This window comes from Nannospalax galili, unplaced genomic scaffold (genome assembly GCF_000622305.1).
Source record: "Nannospalax galili isolate Female #2095 unplaced genomic scaffold, S.galili_v1.0 scaffold34, whole genome shotgun sequence".
In the NCBI taxonomy this organism is placed as follows: Eukaryota; Metazoa; Chordata; class Mammalia; order Rodentia; family Spalacidae; genus Nannospalax; species Nannospalax galili.
Genome location: NW_008338996.1, coordinates 6,889,835 through 6,907,886, shown reverse-complemented (window position 1 = coordinate 6,907,886; position 18,052 = coordinate 6,889,835). Strand labels below are relative to the sequence as shown.

Genomic DNA, 18,052 nt, shown 5'->3' with positions numbered 1-18,052 from the left:
TGTCTCAAAAACTGTTTTATTGTGTAGATTTGTTTATTTTATTACTTATTTTTAAAATATTTTTATTAATTCATTGAGAATTTTACACAGTGCATTTGGGGCATACTCAGACCCTCTCCCCCTCCCCACCCCACCTTCCCGCTGTCCCAGCTTCATGTCCTCTATCTTATTTAAAGGCCTATTCAGTCTGATTTTTGGTCTCCAAATGCTGTTGGGTGTTATTATTATTTTTTTTTTATAGTGTCTTCCAATGTAGCCCAGGCAGGTCTCATTTGAACTTACGGCAATCTTCCTGCCTTGGCCTTCTGAGTATTGGGATTCTAGGAATGAGCCCCCACCCCCAGCTCATTATATCAAATGAAAACGTAAACAGTCACACTATATCCACTGTATAGGACATCTTAGTTCTGACATTTATGGTGTTCTTGTTTCTCCAAACCAAGATGGCAACCCTAAATAATGACAGCTTTCCTTTTCCATCTGAGGGTTTTATAGGTTCCAGGCTGGTATTGCAGACTTTCTTTCATTCTGATAAAACTCAAAGCAAATACCTAAAAAGAAATCTTCTCTGCATTTTACAGATATAGAAAGAAGGCCTGATGGGGGCTATCTTTGTCCACAACTGGCAGATAGTAAGTGGTATTGTGTCTCTTCAGCTGTGTTCTTCCACCGACCGCCCCCCCCCCAAAAAAAAGCCATTCACATGGAAGGATGGCAGCAATGATCACAGATTCTATACCCAGACAGCTGCTGAGAAGTGCTAACTGCCTCCAGATCTAATCTAACTTAGAAGATCCTGAGTGTGTGAGATCAATCAGGCCCAGCACCCAGTGACAAGTTCTATAAGAACTTTGCACAGATTAGGGGAACAGTCTTTGGATAGGGACAGGTCTCATGGAGGACCCTTGGAGTAGGAGGGAACAAAGGCTAAATACGCTTCATGGACCAAGCAGTGCACTTAATAATGGGTTCAGCCACTAGCAGGAGCTGAGAGGAAGGACAAGAGCAGAATCCAAAACATGCTCAGTCCCTTGTAGGGGAGATGGTGGGCAGCTGTGCAAGGCTTTTTGCTACCTCTGACCTGGGGCTGGCCCCTGTCCACATGAGCTCTGCTGTGGGTGGAGCATAGCTGTATGGGTACGGAAACTCTGAAGACCATGCCAGCACCTTCTTTCAGAGTTAACCATGCACCAAGCACCTAGGACAACCTTGAGAGAATGAGGAAAATCACAGAAGCACATGCCATTAGAGTTTGGCCGAAGCCCAAGGACCTTCACTGCAGCCCACTTAGTTTATGCATAAGTCCACTGAGGCCCAGAAGGGAAGCCGCAGCAGAGCCAGATCTTAAGGCATATCACAACACAAACCACACTTTAAACTCGTCTTCACTGCTCAAGCCACACCAACTCCATATGTCTGCTTCTCACTGATCATGCCACGAAAACCTGCAGCATCAGCAACCCTGTCCTATTCTACACATGCAGACACAGGAGATCAGGGAGGGGAAGGATTCTGCTCCATATTATACAAGTAAGACATGGTGGACCCAATATTCAGTGACTGAAGCTCATCCCTCAGTCTCCTGTCCCTTGCCACGTGGCTCTGCCCATGCTGATGCTACTCGCCGCTCTCTGTCATGATTTGGCTTATTGTGTCATCTACCTGTTGTCTCTCCTCCCCCTTTCTTTGTCTCCTGCACTGTAGTGAAGACATTGGGGATGTATAATCAAGGACTGGAATGTGGCATCCACCACCTGTGACTGTCTGTTGCCTCCTCTTTTTGGTTGCTGCCATTTTTGAAAAACACTGTTGGTTGGCTTGATTTCTCCAATTTCCTTGAGACAACACAGCAGCACAGTTAAGAGCCACGGCTGTCATACAGCTCTGTGTGTGCGTATTAGGTCTTAAATACTTCCATGTATTGACCACCTGGTCTTCACGAAGACCCTTTTAGGCAATGGTCTCATGCCAACTGATCAACGGAGGAAACTGAGGCACAGAGAAGTGAAGAAGGTTCACACATCTTGGGGCTGGAGAGATGACTCAGCAGTAAGGAGCTCTGGCTGCTCTTGTAGAGGACCTGGGTTTCATTCTCAGCACCCACATGGCGGATAACAACCATCCATAACTCCAGTTCCAGGGGATCAGTTTCAGGCTCTCTTCCATTTCATGTATGGGTGCATCACTGTACTAAGACACATGCACATGAAGCACTCACACATAAAATAAAAATAAATCAAATCTAAAAATAAAATAAAAATAAACCACTTCTTCCGTTCTTCACTGAGCCTCAATTTTCAAATTTGGGAAAAGATAGGGTTTCTAGTCCACTCAATAGTTTAAATGACCTTTTAAAACTTTGAATATACCATAGTTTTCAATAACATAGTTGTAAATACCTTCAACTCTGTCACTCTCTTAGCTAAAGACTTAGGGAAGCTAAACAGAGTACAATATGACTTTACAGAGAGATGCATAGGCACAGAGAGGCCTACAGTTTAGGTTAAGGATGTTTGGGTTAAGCTCTTATGGGGGATTTTACCTTAGCAGGTGATGTGTATTTGGAACCAAATACACTCAGATGGCAAAACTCCCTGAAAACATCCACAGAAGTGATCTCTCATCTTCTCAGATTGGATCTCATACCACACTGGACCCTCCTTGCTCAAATTAGGCACAGCAGCCAGAAAGAACATCCTCTGTCAGGTAGTGGGCAAGTGTTCAGCACAACAGGAAGTGTTCCTAAGAGAGTCCCGAGCATCTCTAAGTGCCAGAGAGACTGCTATATGCAGGGCAGAGAACAAAAGTGTGAGGTAGGGAAGCCAAGGAGGCAGGCAGGAGAGAGGAGGTATTCATCTGACTAGAGGTAAGGCCATGTGCATAGCAAGAGGTAGACTAGCCGTGTATTTGAGTTCCCCTACGGAAGCCCTAGAGGGCTAACCCATGATCTTGCCTTGTTCTGAAGGCTAAGGTGTCTTAGTAGGTGAGTGATACCATATTTTAAAGGCAGATTTAGTGACAAGCCAAGCAGGTGAGAGAGACAGACAGACAGACAGACAGACTCTAGAGGCAACAAGACCAAGGGCGCTATGTTCCCACCTTCCACGGTGAAGCTTCCAGCTTTGAAACTCCTTGAGAAGATTCCAGATAGCTCTAATACATTCTCTGCTGCAAACCCAGTTCCCCAGCCAACTCTGGCCCATGTAGTGCTGAGGTCTGCAGCCCTTCAGAGGCTGGAGGCCAAATGCATCATAGGCCCAGGCCAAGGATCCAGGAAATCGGGGTCAATTTCCTACTCCCCTGAGGGCCCAGCAGAATCATGGGGCTTAGAGCTTGGGGCTCTGCAAGGGAAAGCCTAAGTTCTCTGAAGCCATATGAAGCTGGATGAGCTTGCCACAGCAAGCCACTGAAAGAGGCGCTGTAAGACTTCTCACATCTCAGATGGACCACTTTCTCCCATGGGCAGGGGGTCGGCGGCTTCCTCCATAATAGTGCCCACCTCCTACTGGCTCAGGACAGTCTTTCTCTTCTGAATCTTGAGTCTATGCAGCTGTTTTCCTGAAAGACAAGGCAGCTTCAGATTTTTCAGTCCTTTCACATTTTATCTCACAGACATTCATTGTTTATTTCCTCATTATTCATTCATTTCTTCATTCATACCTTTTTTCTTTGGCTATGCATTCATTTATTTCCTACTTATTAAAAACCATTCTCTACTTATTCACCTCATCTTTAGTTAAGCAAACGGTCTTGAATGAAGAAAAACACAGAGAGGTGAATGGATAGCTAAGTGGTTTGTGGTGGTGAAAGGCCTAGTGGACACAGGGATGAGTCGGGCACAGTGCTACCACTTCCAAGATTCTTGGGCAGTTGTGAGATGAGGTGTGATGGTTCTTCACTGGTTCTGGAGTAGAATTCAGTCTCCCGAAGCCAGCAGCAAGATCCACACCTCCCTTGTTTCATGCCCTTTAGTCCTCTCTTGAGTTAGACTCAGATCTGCACCTGCCTCAGCTGTGCTCATGACACTGTTTTTGTATTTGCACACGAACTTCTCTTTTCCAGAATGTCCTCCCATTCCTTTTCTGTCTCTCCGATCCCCACGTGACATCTAATCTAATACTGTCTTGGAGGTTGAGTGAAGCTTAGAGAAAGGTTTGTGTCTTCAAGCTTCACTTACCTAATTATTCACAGAAGACTGAGGAATAATCTATTGCTTGCCTTAAGGAACTAGGGAGAGAGAGAAATATCTCCTCAGTACCATCTTGGTGCCATGATGACTAGAAGTGCCTTGGAAAAGAAAGCTTCTCACCTAAGCACAGAGAGTTAGGCTGCTTTCTCATGGACTGAGAAGCAAGGTATGGTACATACCTGCTTCTTTATGCATAGGACCACACACACACACACACACACACACACACACACACACACACACACACGCACACACGCTCTTGCTTCTTATTGGCTGTTTAAGTAGGGTAGCTGATGGGCTCCTGAACAAAACAAATCTAAGCTGTTATTATTCCAATTAGAATTTCTCAAAGACCATTAAACTAGAAATTAGGAAACCAGGGAGTTAAGATGTCTGGAAAGCCTGGGGCAAGTTCTTCGTCCTCTGAGTCCTCAGTTTCTCCATCTGTAAAATGAAGATGTTAACAATACCTCTCTTTCAAGATGATTAAGATTTGGCCATTATTAACTAATTGTTTTATAACAACATTTAGAGCTGTGGGAAAATGATGACTCTTAATTTGAGAGGAATGCACTTTGGATACCTGGGGTCTATCTTGGTCTTAACTATGTTTCTCTGGTGTTCAGGGACGTGGAAGCAACATCATCCACTGCCGGAAAGATGGCACCTGGAGTGGCTCCTTCCATGTTTGCCGGGAGATGCAAGGCCAGTGCTCAGCCCCAAACCAGCTCAACAGTAACCTCAAACTGCAGTGTCCTGATGGCTATGCCATAGGTACGATTCCTCATGGGAAGCATTGGGAAGTGCAAGTCATCCAGGAGCTGAAGCTAGCGTCTGGGTAGGCCACTTACCACGTGTCCATGCTAGACACTGCTCAGACAAGGAGACAGAGAAAGAGGCAGACCCTATTCTCCCACCAATGGAATCAGGAGGAAGGATCCTGATGACACTGTGATGGGTGAATGTGAACAGTCGTAGTACAAAAAAAAGCCATCAATTAGCAATCAATTAGAAAGCCCCCAGAAGAAGTGATGCTTACCCAAGGATTTGTTGCATCTTGTCAGGCGAGAACTGGTATTCTGAGGAGAAGAGACTGAAGCCAGGTAACCAAAGAGCAGGAGCCATGGTAGCATACATTGTGTTTACAGAAGTCGTCAGGATCCAGTGTGGCTGGTTTTACTATGAATTGTAAAATGTGCATCATACAAAACAACCATTTGCCAAACCCTGCACCCATAAGGGTACTGTCTTTACACATCTTTATATACTGTAACTAGGGAGACAATAGAAACTTCCAAGGTAATGGAATTGTCTCAAGTCCTGAGGTTTAACCTCCTCTAAAGCCAAAGCCTCCTCCACATCATCCTGGCTGCCTCCAGAGGATAAATGGATTTTCGAACATTTTATCTGTGTGGTGATAGCCAGCTTGAGAAATACATGCAATGAGGGGAGAAAACTGAGTGTTGCTTGGTAGAACCCAGATTCTGGGACAGAGGCACTTATCACCAGCTCTGTGGCTTTATGGGGAACTCAGAGTACATAGAGCTTGACCTCATTTAAGGGCAGTGATGCTGACCTCTTGAGCTGATTCCCTAATTGACCATGATGAAAAGCCCAGGGAATTGAATGTCCTTACTCAGAGCCAGTGAGATTTATGGGGCCATTGCCAAGGCTGTCTGGTGCAGAAGGTCATCTGAGCATGTACATAGCCAACATGTTCTTTACACAGCATACTGAGAGTTGTTACTACATGTCCAGAAGCTAGGCTTGGGGTTAGGTAGAGGAGGTGCCTGGGGACTTTCTACCTCCTTTTGAAGATGGAAACACATAAGCTCAGTTAGAAGATTTTCTTTGAAACTTAAAGCAGGTACCAGCACTCTTGCATTGTTTTGGCCACGGTGGTTACTGCCCCCAGGGTCAGAAGATATCGAAGCACACAGTTGCTCTCTCTGATTAAGATGTTACAGAACCACCAATCTAAGAGACCCTGGCCAAGAAGAAAAATGTAGACAAATGTGAGCCTGTGAAGCTTGCCCACATTGTCATTCAAGGTATTTGTGGCAACAGGTATCTCTGTGGTCTACAACCCTGGCTGCTGTATTGCAAGGCCAAGCCCTCCTTTTCTCTATCATTTCTGATGGGTTTCATGTCTCTGAATATACCCATCTGGGAACAGTCTAGAGACAGAGGAAACAGTGTGTGGTGGTGATATTTATTCACCCAGTGGGGCTTTTTCGTGGCCACAATGGGAAGGGAAAGAAATCTGTATGGAATCAATATTTGAGTTCCCTTCCTGTCCCCTCAAACCCATGTTTCCGGCTGTCTGGATGCCCATCCTATGAATACAGTAACCTGGGGTAGTTGATCTGGTGTGTGTGGTGGGCTGGGGGGAGAGCCCCTGAGAAGAAAAGTGAGAAAGAAAATGAAACATGAGGAGACTGACAGAGAGAGAGAAAAGGAAGGAGGAGAAATGGCTTGCCTCCTCCACCTCTTACTTCCCTGGGTCCTTCCTCTAGCCTCAGAAAGAACCCTTCCCTAAGGGAATCTCCCTTAACTATAAAGAGGAGTTTTGTCAGAAGTCTTGTAACTAGGCAAGTTACGTCCTAGACTTGGGGTCGAAGGCCCCCCTGGAGTTACTTAGACCTGCTCTTGGTCTTGCTTGGAGCAACCTGGGGAGCTTGTGCGACATGAGTGAGCTCCAGAGAAGTCACTCCTCTCCAGGGAAGAGTAGGCAAAGGCTTGGTGAGCTCACCATTCTGTAATGACGCCAAGTGTGGTTCATATATCACAACACAGCAGCCTGGCCCTCAGCTCCACAGCCTGGCATTGAGGAGAGGAGCCAGAGGAGGGAGGTTCAGGAGAAACAGGGAGGGAGGAAGGGAAAGAGAGAGAGGAAGGGAGGAGGGAAGCAGAAGAGAGAGAACCTCCTGTAGAAGACAGCCGGTTTCTCCTGTCCTACTGTGTTTTGTCTTCCTTCCGCCTCTCTTGGACTAGACTGGCTTTGTCTAATATACAAAGGATGCAATTTTTCCACAACAATTTTATCATTACAGCCTTGCCTAATCCCTGAAAACTCCTTCAGATTGGATCCCTTGACAGCACACATCACTTTCCTTCACAGCTTAGTGATGCCTGTCCCCTTATCCTCTTCAGTCACCGTTTTCCTCTTCTGCTTTCATTTTTTTGTTTCTACTGTGGCCCTGCACCCATCTCTGTCCCTCTTAACTGGCACTTTTCTCTTCATTCACCCTATGGCTATGCTTCAGCTATCAGTAGTCCTAGAAGTTAGAGAAGTTAGGAGAACTGACGTGATATGTATAGATGGTCTTTTTGAGGCAGGGTCTCCCTGTAGCTCCAGCTGGCCTGGAACTTGCTATGTAGATCAGGCTGGCCTTGAACTCATAGAGATCTGCCTACTTCTGCTTCCTAAGTGCTGGGACTAAAGGCATGAGCCACCATACCCAGCAGGATGTATGTGTTTTAAGTCAGGGGTCTCCGCTTCCCAGCTTTGGAGGGTGAGCTCTGTGTCTTTTGACTCTCTCGTCTGTGAAATAGGTATGATAACACCTGTCTCACGGTTCTAGATTTGCAGGACACTAAAGTGACATAGGAAAGCCTCCAGGAAAAAACAGGAACATCTTGTTTTCTGAGCTCAGTGTCCCAATTTTTAAAATGAAACTGTTGTGTATTTTGATGTCACCCTGCAATTGCCCCTGTTTAAACTGATGAGTCTTTGAGACTGAAGAGGATAATAGGATCATAACAGGGAGGAGTTCACTGGACATGTAACATGCATATATATACACATATGTATGTTTTGTGTGCATATGTGTGTGTAAAAATATGTATCTATGTGCTTACATATGTACACGCATTGTGTGTGCCTGAAGGGAGTGTGAAGATTGGTCAGTGAAGAATTGCTACTTCATGGAAAGATTTGGGTCATTCTTTCTGCATTGTTTAGAATTCAAAAGGAGGTCTGGACACAATGATAGAGGAAGAAACTCCTCTGGACCTGGTCAGATTTTAATAATTTTTTGTTGTTGTTTGTTTGTTTGTTTGTCGTTGTTGTTTGCCTACATTCATGAGTACCTCTTTGGAATCATGAGGACGTACAATGAAATAGGCTTCATTTTCAGGAGACCTCACAATGTGTATGGTCAGAGTAGGAAATGAAGAAGGCAAATTATACTCAACTTGCCAAGCCACAGATCTACCCAAAATCCTCTGTGCCAAGGGCTTCTATAAAACCTTGCTGATCATCTTCCCCCACTGACTGCTTCACATTTTATCTCTTCACCTACTTAGCTCATCATCCACTCATTCACTTATGCCTCACTTCCTCCTTCATAAGATACTAGAAACCTATTCATCATTATGTCTATTAATACCCTCATTCACTCACTTATACCCCCATCCTATGAGTCCCTCATTGTTTCTTTTACTCATTTCACAGATTTCATTTCTTGAATACCTACAATCTGAAATATGCAGCTCTAGACCCTGGGCATAGAATGGGGAACAGGGACAGTGGTCCTATGGAGTTATGATCCAGCAGGGAAGAGAGCTATTTATAGTACAATCATCAGGCAAGTGGGAGATAACAATGTGACAGGTGCTATTTTGGTTGCCTGTGAGGGGCTTGGCCTTCCCTGGGCAAGTGGCACTTATACCCATGTCTGGGTATTACTAGTAGTTTTCTAGTGCAACTCACATGGGAAGGACCTGGAGAGGGCAGGGATGAACATTCAGCACAAGCATAGCATGGGGACTAAGAAGATGCACATTCACTTGATCAGTGTTCGTGAAGCTCTCCCACAGTTCCAGGCACTGGGCTATGCTCAGAGATGAGTGAACCACACCTTGCTTCTCCTAGATCAATACTCCAACTGTGGAGAGGAGACACAGGAGAAACAACACTGGGGAGAGACTAATCAATGCCAACAGACTTACTTAAACTAGTAGGCACTCAGAAGTGTGCTCACTCAGCTCCAGAAACTAGGGCTGACATCATGGAGCATTTGAGCTGGTTCTTGAAAAACTGATAAGATTTAGTCATGAAAAAGAAGTTGGGGGTATTTTAGGGAGATGAGGCAAATGGGAAGAGCACTCAGACATGGGAACCTGTAGGACCTATATGTTTTCATGAAAAAAACAAGTACCATTGGACAGACCAAGGTATCAAGGTGTTGGTTGGAGGAGGGAATGACTATAGGACCATGGGAGGTACTGAGTCAGAAAAGGAGAGTTATCTTGTGGGGATCATTGGACAGTCTGTCTGGTGGAGTAAGGCACAACCAAACTAGGCTCTGGGCCAGTGACTGTGACAATAGCTGCTAACTGGATCAGAGACAAGTGGGTGGAGTCAGGGAAGTCAGGGGTGACTCTGCCAAGGGAGCTAGCACTCCTTCCCACTGACTCCAGGCACAGCCAAGTCCACTGGGAAGCAGAGAACAGCAGGGCCACGCTGAGTATGGTGGCTTAGGAGTGCTCAGAGATGGAACTAAAGAGCCACTTTGTCTTATGCTCTCCCTCAGGGTCAGAGTGTGCCACCTCGTGCCTGGACCACAACAGCGAGTCCATCATCCTACCAGTGAACATAACAGTGCGTGACATTCCCTATTGGATGAATCCCACGCGAGTAGAGGTGAGTGGCCAGGGCCGCCTATCAACAGCTAAGGGAGAAGAAAATGTAGTTGTTGAGCCTGGCCCCACCCAAGTTCATCCTTGTATCTACATTATGTCATTTAATCACCATGCCTGCTCTATAGGGTATTTATTCACAATTTTTCATCTGCAATTATTTAAGGCATCTCATCCGGTTCTGTGATCTGGGCCTTGTATGTATCATCCCAGTGAGTGTTGGTGGCAGCCTAGGGATAAGAACCATAATGTCTCTGGTTCACTCAGGAGGAAGCCAAGGCAACAGGTGTACACTGGTAGAGAACGTAGAACTGGTTCACAGTCTAGTGTCTAGTGTAGTTCGTAGCCATCAGGATGGGGCTATTTGCTTCTCTAGCAACCTCCACGTCACTATACTTTATGAAGCCTAATTCTCTGGCATCTTTTCCATGCTTTACTTCTTTGATGGAATGCAACCAATCTGGGACATTCATGACAAGGATCTAATCAGGTCTGTTGTTTATGGAGCACACACTGTGTTCTGGGACATAGAGCTTTGCATACACAATGACTCAAACCTCAGAGAGTGATATGTGTACTTATGGATCCTGGGGTCTTGCATGTCCTAATGGACCCAGGGTAAGGGCTCAAACCCGAACATGATTCAAAATACTGAGTTTCCCATGATATCAGGTTGGCAGGCCTGGCCAGGTGACAGGGGAGACCCCTGCCTGGTGACATCCCATGGCACTGAGGACAGGCATTGGTTCTTGGTGATATGATCAGTTGGGGTTTCAGAGCTGATGTGGGACCCTGCTCTCATCTGCCAGGGAAGCATGATTCCAGGGCCTCATGGATCCCTCTGAGAACTGATTCCTCACCTTAGAGAAGTGTATGGGAGCAGAGGGCAGGCAGGCAAGACTCAGCTGAATCTCTCTGTACCAGCTTTTCTGCCTGGGATTCTGGGAGCTGCTGTCTGCCTGCCTACTGCAGATTGGGCTCTGGATAGCTTGGCAGAACTTGATACAGGGTGTACTGTTTCTCAAATGAGCTGAGGGAACCATTTCTCCAAAGGCTTACTCAGCCCTCTAAGGCATGGGGACTTGGCCAGACCCTTCAGCTACCCCATGCATACCAGTGTTCACGCCCCCACCGCTCGCTTTCTGCTCTCTTGCCTTGACCTTTGTCTTCCCAACGTCATTTCCTTTTACCCTACTTCTGTTTTTAACTCTTCCTACTTCTCTTCTCTCTTATCTCTTTCATCTTGTTCGGCCTCCCCTCCAATTCCTCCTCATTCACCTTCTCTGAATATACACAGGATGCCCTGATTCCCTAACCTTAGACTCCATCTATTTCCTCCACCTCATGGTGACTTTCCTCATTCTTAACCAAATCCTCTAAGGAATTCTCCTGAATGCCCCAGGGTACACGGTTGTGCCAAACACATACATAGCAACAGCCACCAAATCTGCTTGCATGTAAGAATCCCTGGACACCTAGAGGTCACCCAGATGATCTGCCTGTAGACCAGAAAAACTGAGGATTACAGATGGAGGGACAGGTCAGAGTCACATAACAGTGCAGCTTGACCTACCAGTCAGGATTCCAGACTGATAGCTCTTCCCATGCCCCTTCCCCCATCCTACCTCCCACATGCTTCTATAGGTAAGTGTCATTCTATACAGGAGACCTCCCTGCCACCCCAGTACCAAAGGTCTTCCTGACTTGGCCCAGTTCCAACTTAAGGTATTTTCCTACTAAATGAATTCCCAACCTTGCCTCTGTGAACCCGGGTCACTAAAGAGTTCAGTTGTAATTCATTGTGAAATAAATCCAGGGATTTGAAAGTCCACAAACTGCCCCTCCTTGAGTCGCCCACCCGCTGCCTGCCTGTTACAGCCCCCACCCACTTCCCTGGTCTGCCTGCCTTTATTGATGCTGGCCTACCAAGAGAACCATAACGATGTTCAGACCTACACCAGTCTCTGGAGGCCTCATTATCCAGGAGGAAAAAAAAAAAATGTAAAAAAAGGGAGGAGGGCGAAGGGCATAGATTGATGACTTCCAGGAATGAGGCAGCAATGCTGGTCTCTGCTGCACCCTTACCCCCTGTGCAATGAGAGCTGCAGAAACCAAGTTGCTGGTGCAGACGTTTCCAAACCCAGGAAGGTCTTGGATGGCTCCTAGGCCTTCTAAGAGGTAGTTCCATGCAGCAGTGTGAGGAGGTTGGTGGAAAAATTAGGCTATGTTCCAACTTGGCCACCTTTGCCCCAGGGAATAGAGAATGTGAGAACAGAACTGATATTTAATGGATGCCTGTTGTAAACAGAACTTCCCACCCACCGTTCACCCCCACCGTGCATACATGCATATATGCACCCCTATAAAGTAGATGGACTTCGGCTCCTCGGGTTTCCAATGAGGGAAATGGAATCTCAGAGATAAAAGTCACTTGCCTAAAGACCCCATGCAGGTCCCAATTTATTATAGCCACCCCTGTAGGTCCAATAGAGTGCAAAGTCATAATTACAAAGACAAAGCATTTATTGGTTGTTTGCCAGAGATGTGCTAGCAAATGTTTAATATGCAGGTCTATTCTCTCTATTTTCTCTCTCTCTCTCTCTTTCATTTGTAGCATTTTCCCATTTCCCTGGTGTAAATACTCCACCATGGAGCCAAGGCTCAATGCCTGTCAATCACTGAACACCACGTTGGGAAGACACAGGCTCTTGTGGCCCTCTGGAACCCATGCAGCCCACCATCAACAGTTGTGACAGACTCTAAGCACTATGTGCTTATGTATCTATGTATATTACGACTGTGGATAGGTGGAATGTCAACACTTAGATTATACATAGTAATCAGTGCACTAGAGCTGGGAGCTTGAATGGGCAGGCTCACAGTCCTCTTGTTCACTACGGTTCCTCCCTCAGTACCCGGCACATAGTTGCTGCTCTGTACCTAATATTTATGGATCCTACATCAGGTGACCAGGGTACGATCTAAGACCTGTGCTATGGTTTGAATGTGAAATGTCCTCACAGTTGGTACCCATTTGTTTGCACTGGTTTTAAGGTTGTGGAATCATCAGGAGACAGAGCCTAGCTGGAGAAAATGGGCTGATGGGGAAGGTAGGGGCAGGATTTCAAGTATATGGCCTGGCTCTTCCTTAGGGTCTGTGTTTTATAATTCACCAAGAATGTGAACCAGTCGCCCTTTGCTCCTGGCACCATAGAGTCGCCTCCATTGCCTTCTTGTCATGATAGGCTACATGACCTCATACCAAGTAAATCATCTCATAAGTATGTTTTTGTCAGGAATTTTGTCACAGCAATGAGAAAGGTAAGTAATACAACGTAACACCTTCATGGAGATGAACTGGAACAAATCCTGTTGCTTCCGTAGGCTGTAGTTTTCCTGTTTTTGAAATGAGAACTCAGCCTAGGTTAGGTGTTACAAACTCAGACACCTACAGAACCAGGCAGGTGGGTTAGTGGGGCAAGCTCAGTGAACATATTATTCTGTCTATTAAATACAGAAGCTTTTTACCATTAGTAGCTGTATTGGTTACTTTTCTGTTGCTGTGACAAAACAAAAGTGACTTATGGAAGGAAGAATTTATTTTGGTTTGTAGTTGCAGAGAGAGCGTTCATAACACAGGGAGACCTGGCAGCAGGTGACTAGGTGGGAAGCTAAGAGATCACATCTTCCCCCACATGCAGACAGGAGAGAGAGTGAGCTAGAATTAGGTGAAGTTACAAACTCTCAGGGCCTTCTCCCTATTACTTATTTCCTCCATCAAGGCTTAATAACCTAAAAGTTCCACAGCTTCCCCAAATAGCACCACCAACTGGGACCAATTGTTCAAATACATGAACCTAAGGATGCTGTTTCTTTTAAATCACCACAGTAACCATAATGTTTACTAGAAATATTTCTAAAATCCAGAATCATTGACAAAAATGCAACACACACTTACCTTGAGATGTAGCCTACCTGCTAATACTGAGCACAAGGCTTGGTAAAGTTTTAGGCTTGTGTATGCCAATGAAACTAGCTGGACCTTTCCAGTTAGCCAGGATACCCTCTGGCACACCTACCAGACAATGCCTCCATCATCAAGGTAACCAGTGTTCGGATCTCTTTCACTAATGGTTAGTGTTACATATTTTAAAACTTCATATAACTGGAACCTTATAGTATATGCCTTTTAAGCCTCTTTCATGAGCATATTTTGAACTGTTAGGAAAAAAGCACTGTGGTGTTTTGTCGTTTGTTTGTTTGTTTTACTATGCTGTCCACTTTTCAAATCCTCCCTGTCACATGTACATTCTTGAGACAGAAATATAGAGGACTCTTCTCATTGAAAAAAAAAATGAGGCGATATGAGATGCAAATTCAATGATAAAAGGAAAATGCCTCTAGCTTGGTACTAGGCTTGCTCCAAGGAACGGTGGCTATTGTGGGGAAGTGTGAAAAAATCATCATCATCATCACTGAGTATTTAAATGATGCGTATGTGCACTCTATGACATGGAACACATGTGGAGGTCAGACAACATTGTGGAGATGGTTCTCTCCTTACACCTTCATGTGGGTTCTAGGGATTGAACTCAGAATCTCCCAGGAAACTCTTTACCTGCTAACCATTCCACAGGCCCCAAAATAGCATTTTTTTAAAAGCTGTTTTCAGAGTGCGGATTTCAGCAAAGCGGAAATGTGGGTGTCCCGTGGCTGCATTTTCCATTTGTGTGTGTGTTGGGGGGGGTGTACAATAAATCTTGAGTTTTTTTTTTAAAGTTGAAATCTCTGTGCTTTTAGTATTGGCAAAAAATTTCAACCTTTTTAAGCACTTGTGTGCCAAAGCAAACATTTCTGTGGCTTGTGTAGCTTGGAAGCTACTGGCTTGTAAACGTTGGATAAAATAGGCTCTTCTTGACTGGGTATCTAGAATTCTGGAGGAGGGGCTTTCCGTATCCCGTCCCGTCCCGAGGAGAATCTCCAATGTACTCTCATACCTCCCCTTGCTGGGGATGCCAGCAGAATCACTCAGTAGAAAATGCAGCTTCCGTCCTTGCAAGTATTTCATTTCTCCAAGTAACTGAGTCTTTGGTTTTTCCAGTTGCTTCTGGAGAAAGAATGGAGCGAAGATAGGGAGGAAGGGAAAAAAGAGAGGGAGGAAAGTTAAGGAAAGGGAAATGACGATTCATTGACTAAGTATGGTATGGGGTAGTTTGTTATGACACGTCCACATCTGTAGCCCCACTTTGTGTCCATCATACCCCAGTAAGGTAAGTGCTCTCATCATGTTACAGGTGGAGCTCAGGCTCAGAGGCATCGCCACCACCCAATCGATATAACAAATGTGGCTAAGTCAGCTGCTGTAATCCCATCCTGAAAGGCGAGCATTGCACACACTTTGAAGAATAAACCTATGTAGTGCATGCAGACAGAGAATACAAAGCTCATTCCTTGAAAAGAAGGAAAGAAGCATGGTGAGAAACCTTGACAGGGGTCTAAAGACCAGAGGCAACAGCAAGTGTATGTCTCTGAGGTACAGATGAAGATACTAAGTACCCTGTAGGGAAAGCCATAGATGGAAACATGTACCCATATCTCTTGACTTCTTATTCACTGATGGACATGCTCATATAGTCATTCATTTAACTGATTGTTTATTCGTTCAGCCTTCAACGTCAATCGATCATGTGCCTCCAACTGGCAGCTATTCTTTAAACACTAGTGATAAAAGTGAACGCACAGTGACTCACAACAAAAGGCAAAATTGATAATGTTGATTGATAAGAGTCACTCCTGGTAAGCTTTAAAAATCATGCAAAGGAGAAGTTATCTGAGCAGACATCTAGGAGGTCAGAGCTGGACCTGGGGTGAGAAAGACCTTGTGAGATGCTTACTCAGGTGTCTTTGGCTCTGCCTAGGGACAACGTTCTCTGGTCTTCATTGTTGAGACACTCTGTTCTTTCCACATTTGTCTCAGACTCTTTCTACCTTCCCAAACCTTGGTCTTAACATCAGTCAAAAGAGAGCTCTACTTTATAATTATAGTTTTGGAGGCTATGAGACTTTAAAAATGAAGGGTTCAAAGCCTAAACCTTGAAATCAGATGGAGGTAGATAAAATTGCTGTGGTCACTGCCTAGATGTAATATTGATAGATTGTTTCATTTCATGGTGCCTCAGTTTCCTCTTATATAACCAGAGGTTTAAAAAAAAAAAAAAAGAGTACATTCTGGGAATTAAGAGCCCAGGGGGTGGTTAATTTGTAAATGTATATTTACAAAACATTTTCACATTGAAACGACATGAACATTTGATAAAAATAGCATCTTGATAAAAGTTTGCTGAGCTTGAAAAGCAGGAGCCATCTACCTGGAGGGAATGTGTTTTATCTTGTCAAAGAGAAGCAGTATTTATATGCAAACTCATATGTCATGTATGTTTCAAATTTTTTGTCACAAGGCCCATTTGTCATCATTTTCAGAGATTCTCTAGTATGTGAACACACATTCAGTGTTGGGCTGGTAAGATTCCGTTACATTGTTTTTGCTGTTACTCTGAAGGGAAATAGTTAGGGCTTCTCAACATTGAGGAGAGGGCTTGGGCTTCAACCACTGTTCATTCTGAAGCCAAACTAGTGAAATTTTTTTAAAAATCATGCAATTTAGGTTTTATTCATGGAGGTTAACCTAATATAGTAATCCTTCACTGATCTTTTTTTTCGTTATTTTATTTTATGTCTACGAATGTATTGCCTGCATGTGTGTAAGTGCACCTGTGTCATGCAATGCCTGTGGAGGTCAGAAGGGGGCGTTGGAGTTATGGATGGTTAGTTGTCATTTGAGTGCTGGAAATCAAACCCAGGTCCTCTGCAAGAGCAACCAGTGCTCTTAACTGCTGAGCCATCTCTGTAGCTCCCATTCACTGATCTATTGAGTTGTCTTAAAATTTCCTGTTTCAAACAGCTGTATAACTTGATTTAAACAATGTTAAGTTTTAAAAAATACTAGTGTGTTTACAGTTATAATGATACATTAGTGAAATGCTGTAGGCACAGGACATGGTAGCCTCGTACTCACTTAAGAGAGGATTTGGGGCTAAGGAAAAGAATGGTGAGGATGGTGTTGGTATTGTTGCAGCTGACAGTGAAAGTGTTAATGTCTTGATGATGACTATGATGATGGTGGTGATTCTGTGAGGATGAAGACTGGTTGCTAGTGGTGATGGGTAGTTGTGTTAGTCACCTTTTGCCACTCTGGAAAAACACTAGTATAAAAAATTATTGAAGCAAAAATTTATTTTGACTTATCATTTTAGAGGTTTTAGTTCAGGGCAGCTGGACTCCATTGCTTCTGGGTCCCTTATAAAGTAGAATATGATGGTGTGGACACATGCTGGAGCAAAGATGATCACCTTATAGTAGACAGGAGGCAGAAAGACAGAAAAAGGATTCGGGGACAAGATATGCCCTTCAAAGTCATGTCCTAGCAACTACTCTATCCAGTCAGGTCTTACCTCCATAGTTTTTGCCAAAAATCCAGTAAATTATCAATGGATCAATGACTATTCCATTGATTATTTCAAAACCGTCATAATCCAATCCTACTCTAAAAGCCCCAACATCTGCCAAGCAACCACAGCTTTGCTGGCATTACCACTGTTAATCCTAATTCTGCACTATGATCATCATTGCAGCCATGGAGAAAACGGTTAATTCTTCCACCCCAAAGAGGAAATAAAGTCATATTGCAAGACCTGGTGTGAAAGGCTGGGCCAGATGTCTCATTGACATCTGGAAGAATGAGGCTCACCTTTGAGATCTCCCAACTCATGGTGCACACAGCCTGGCTTTCCCTTCAGCTTCCACTGCCTGTCCCCTTTCTTGCTTTTTCTAGCACACAGAAGGGTCCGTCTTGAGACGGGTGAAGTGTGAATAGATATTCATTGATAAATTCATAATTTACTGGACTTTTGGCAAAGATTATGGAGGTAAGACCTGATTGGATACAGTAGTTGCTAGGACATGACTTTGAAGGGCTTGTCTTGTCCCCTGAGTGGTGGTGGAAAGTCCACATACCTTGGAAAGATAAATAGGCTCATGCGGATAAAAGACCTCTTTCTGAACTCATGTCAGATAAACCTCAACTGAAAGAACCTTGATGTATCATCATAGCAAGCCTTTGACATTTTCAGCACTTATTTTATAGATGGAATAAGCAGTGTC

The 18,052-nt window shown here is 44.5% G+C and overlaps 1 protein-coding gene across 1 annotated transcript in view; it reads left to right on the top strand.

Annotated features, from left to right (window-relative positions):
* Pappa (pappalysin 1) overlaps positions 1 to 18,052 on the top strand; it is a 252,646-nt gene that overhangs the window by 209,284 nt on the left and 25,310 nt on the right. The window contains exons 18-19 of the mRNA XM_008833486.3: positions 4,816 to 4,963; positions 9,727 to 9,836. Coding sequence (XP_008831708.1) covers positions 4,816 to 4,963; positions 9,727 to 9,836 — 258 coding nt within the window. The remainder of the gene's footprint in view (positions 1 to 4,815; positions 4,964 to 9,726; positions 9,837 to 18,052) is intronic.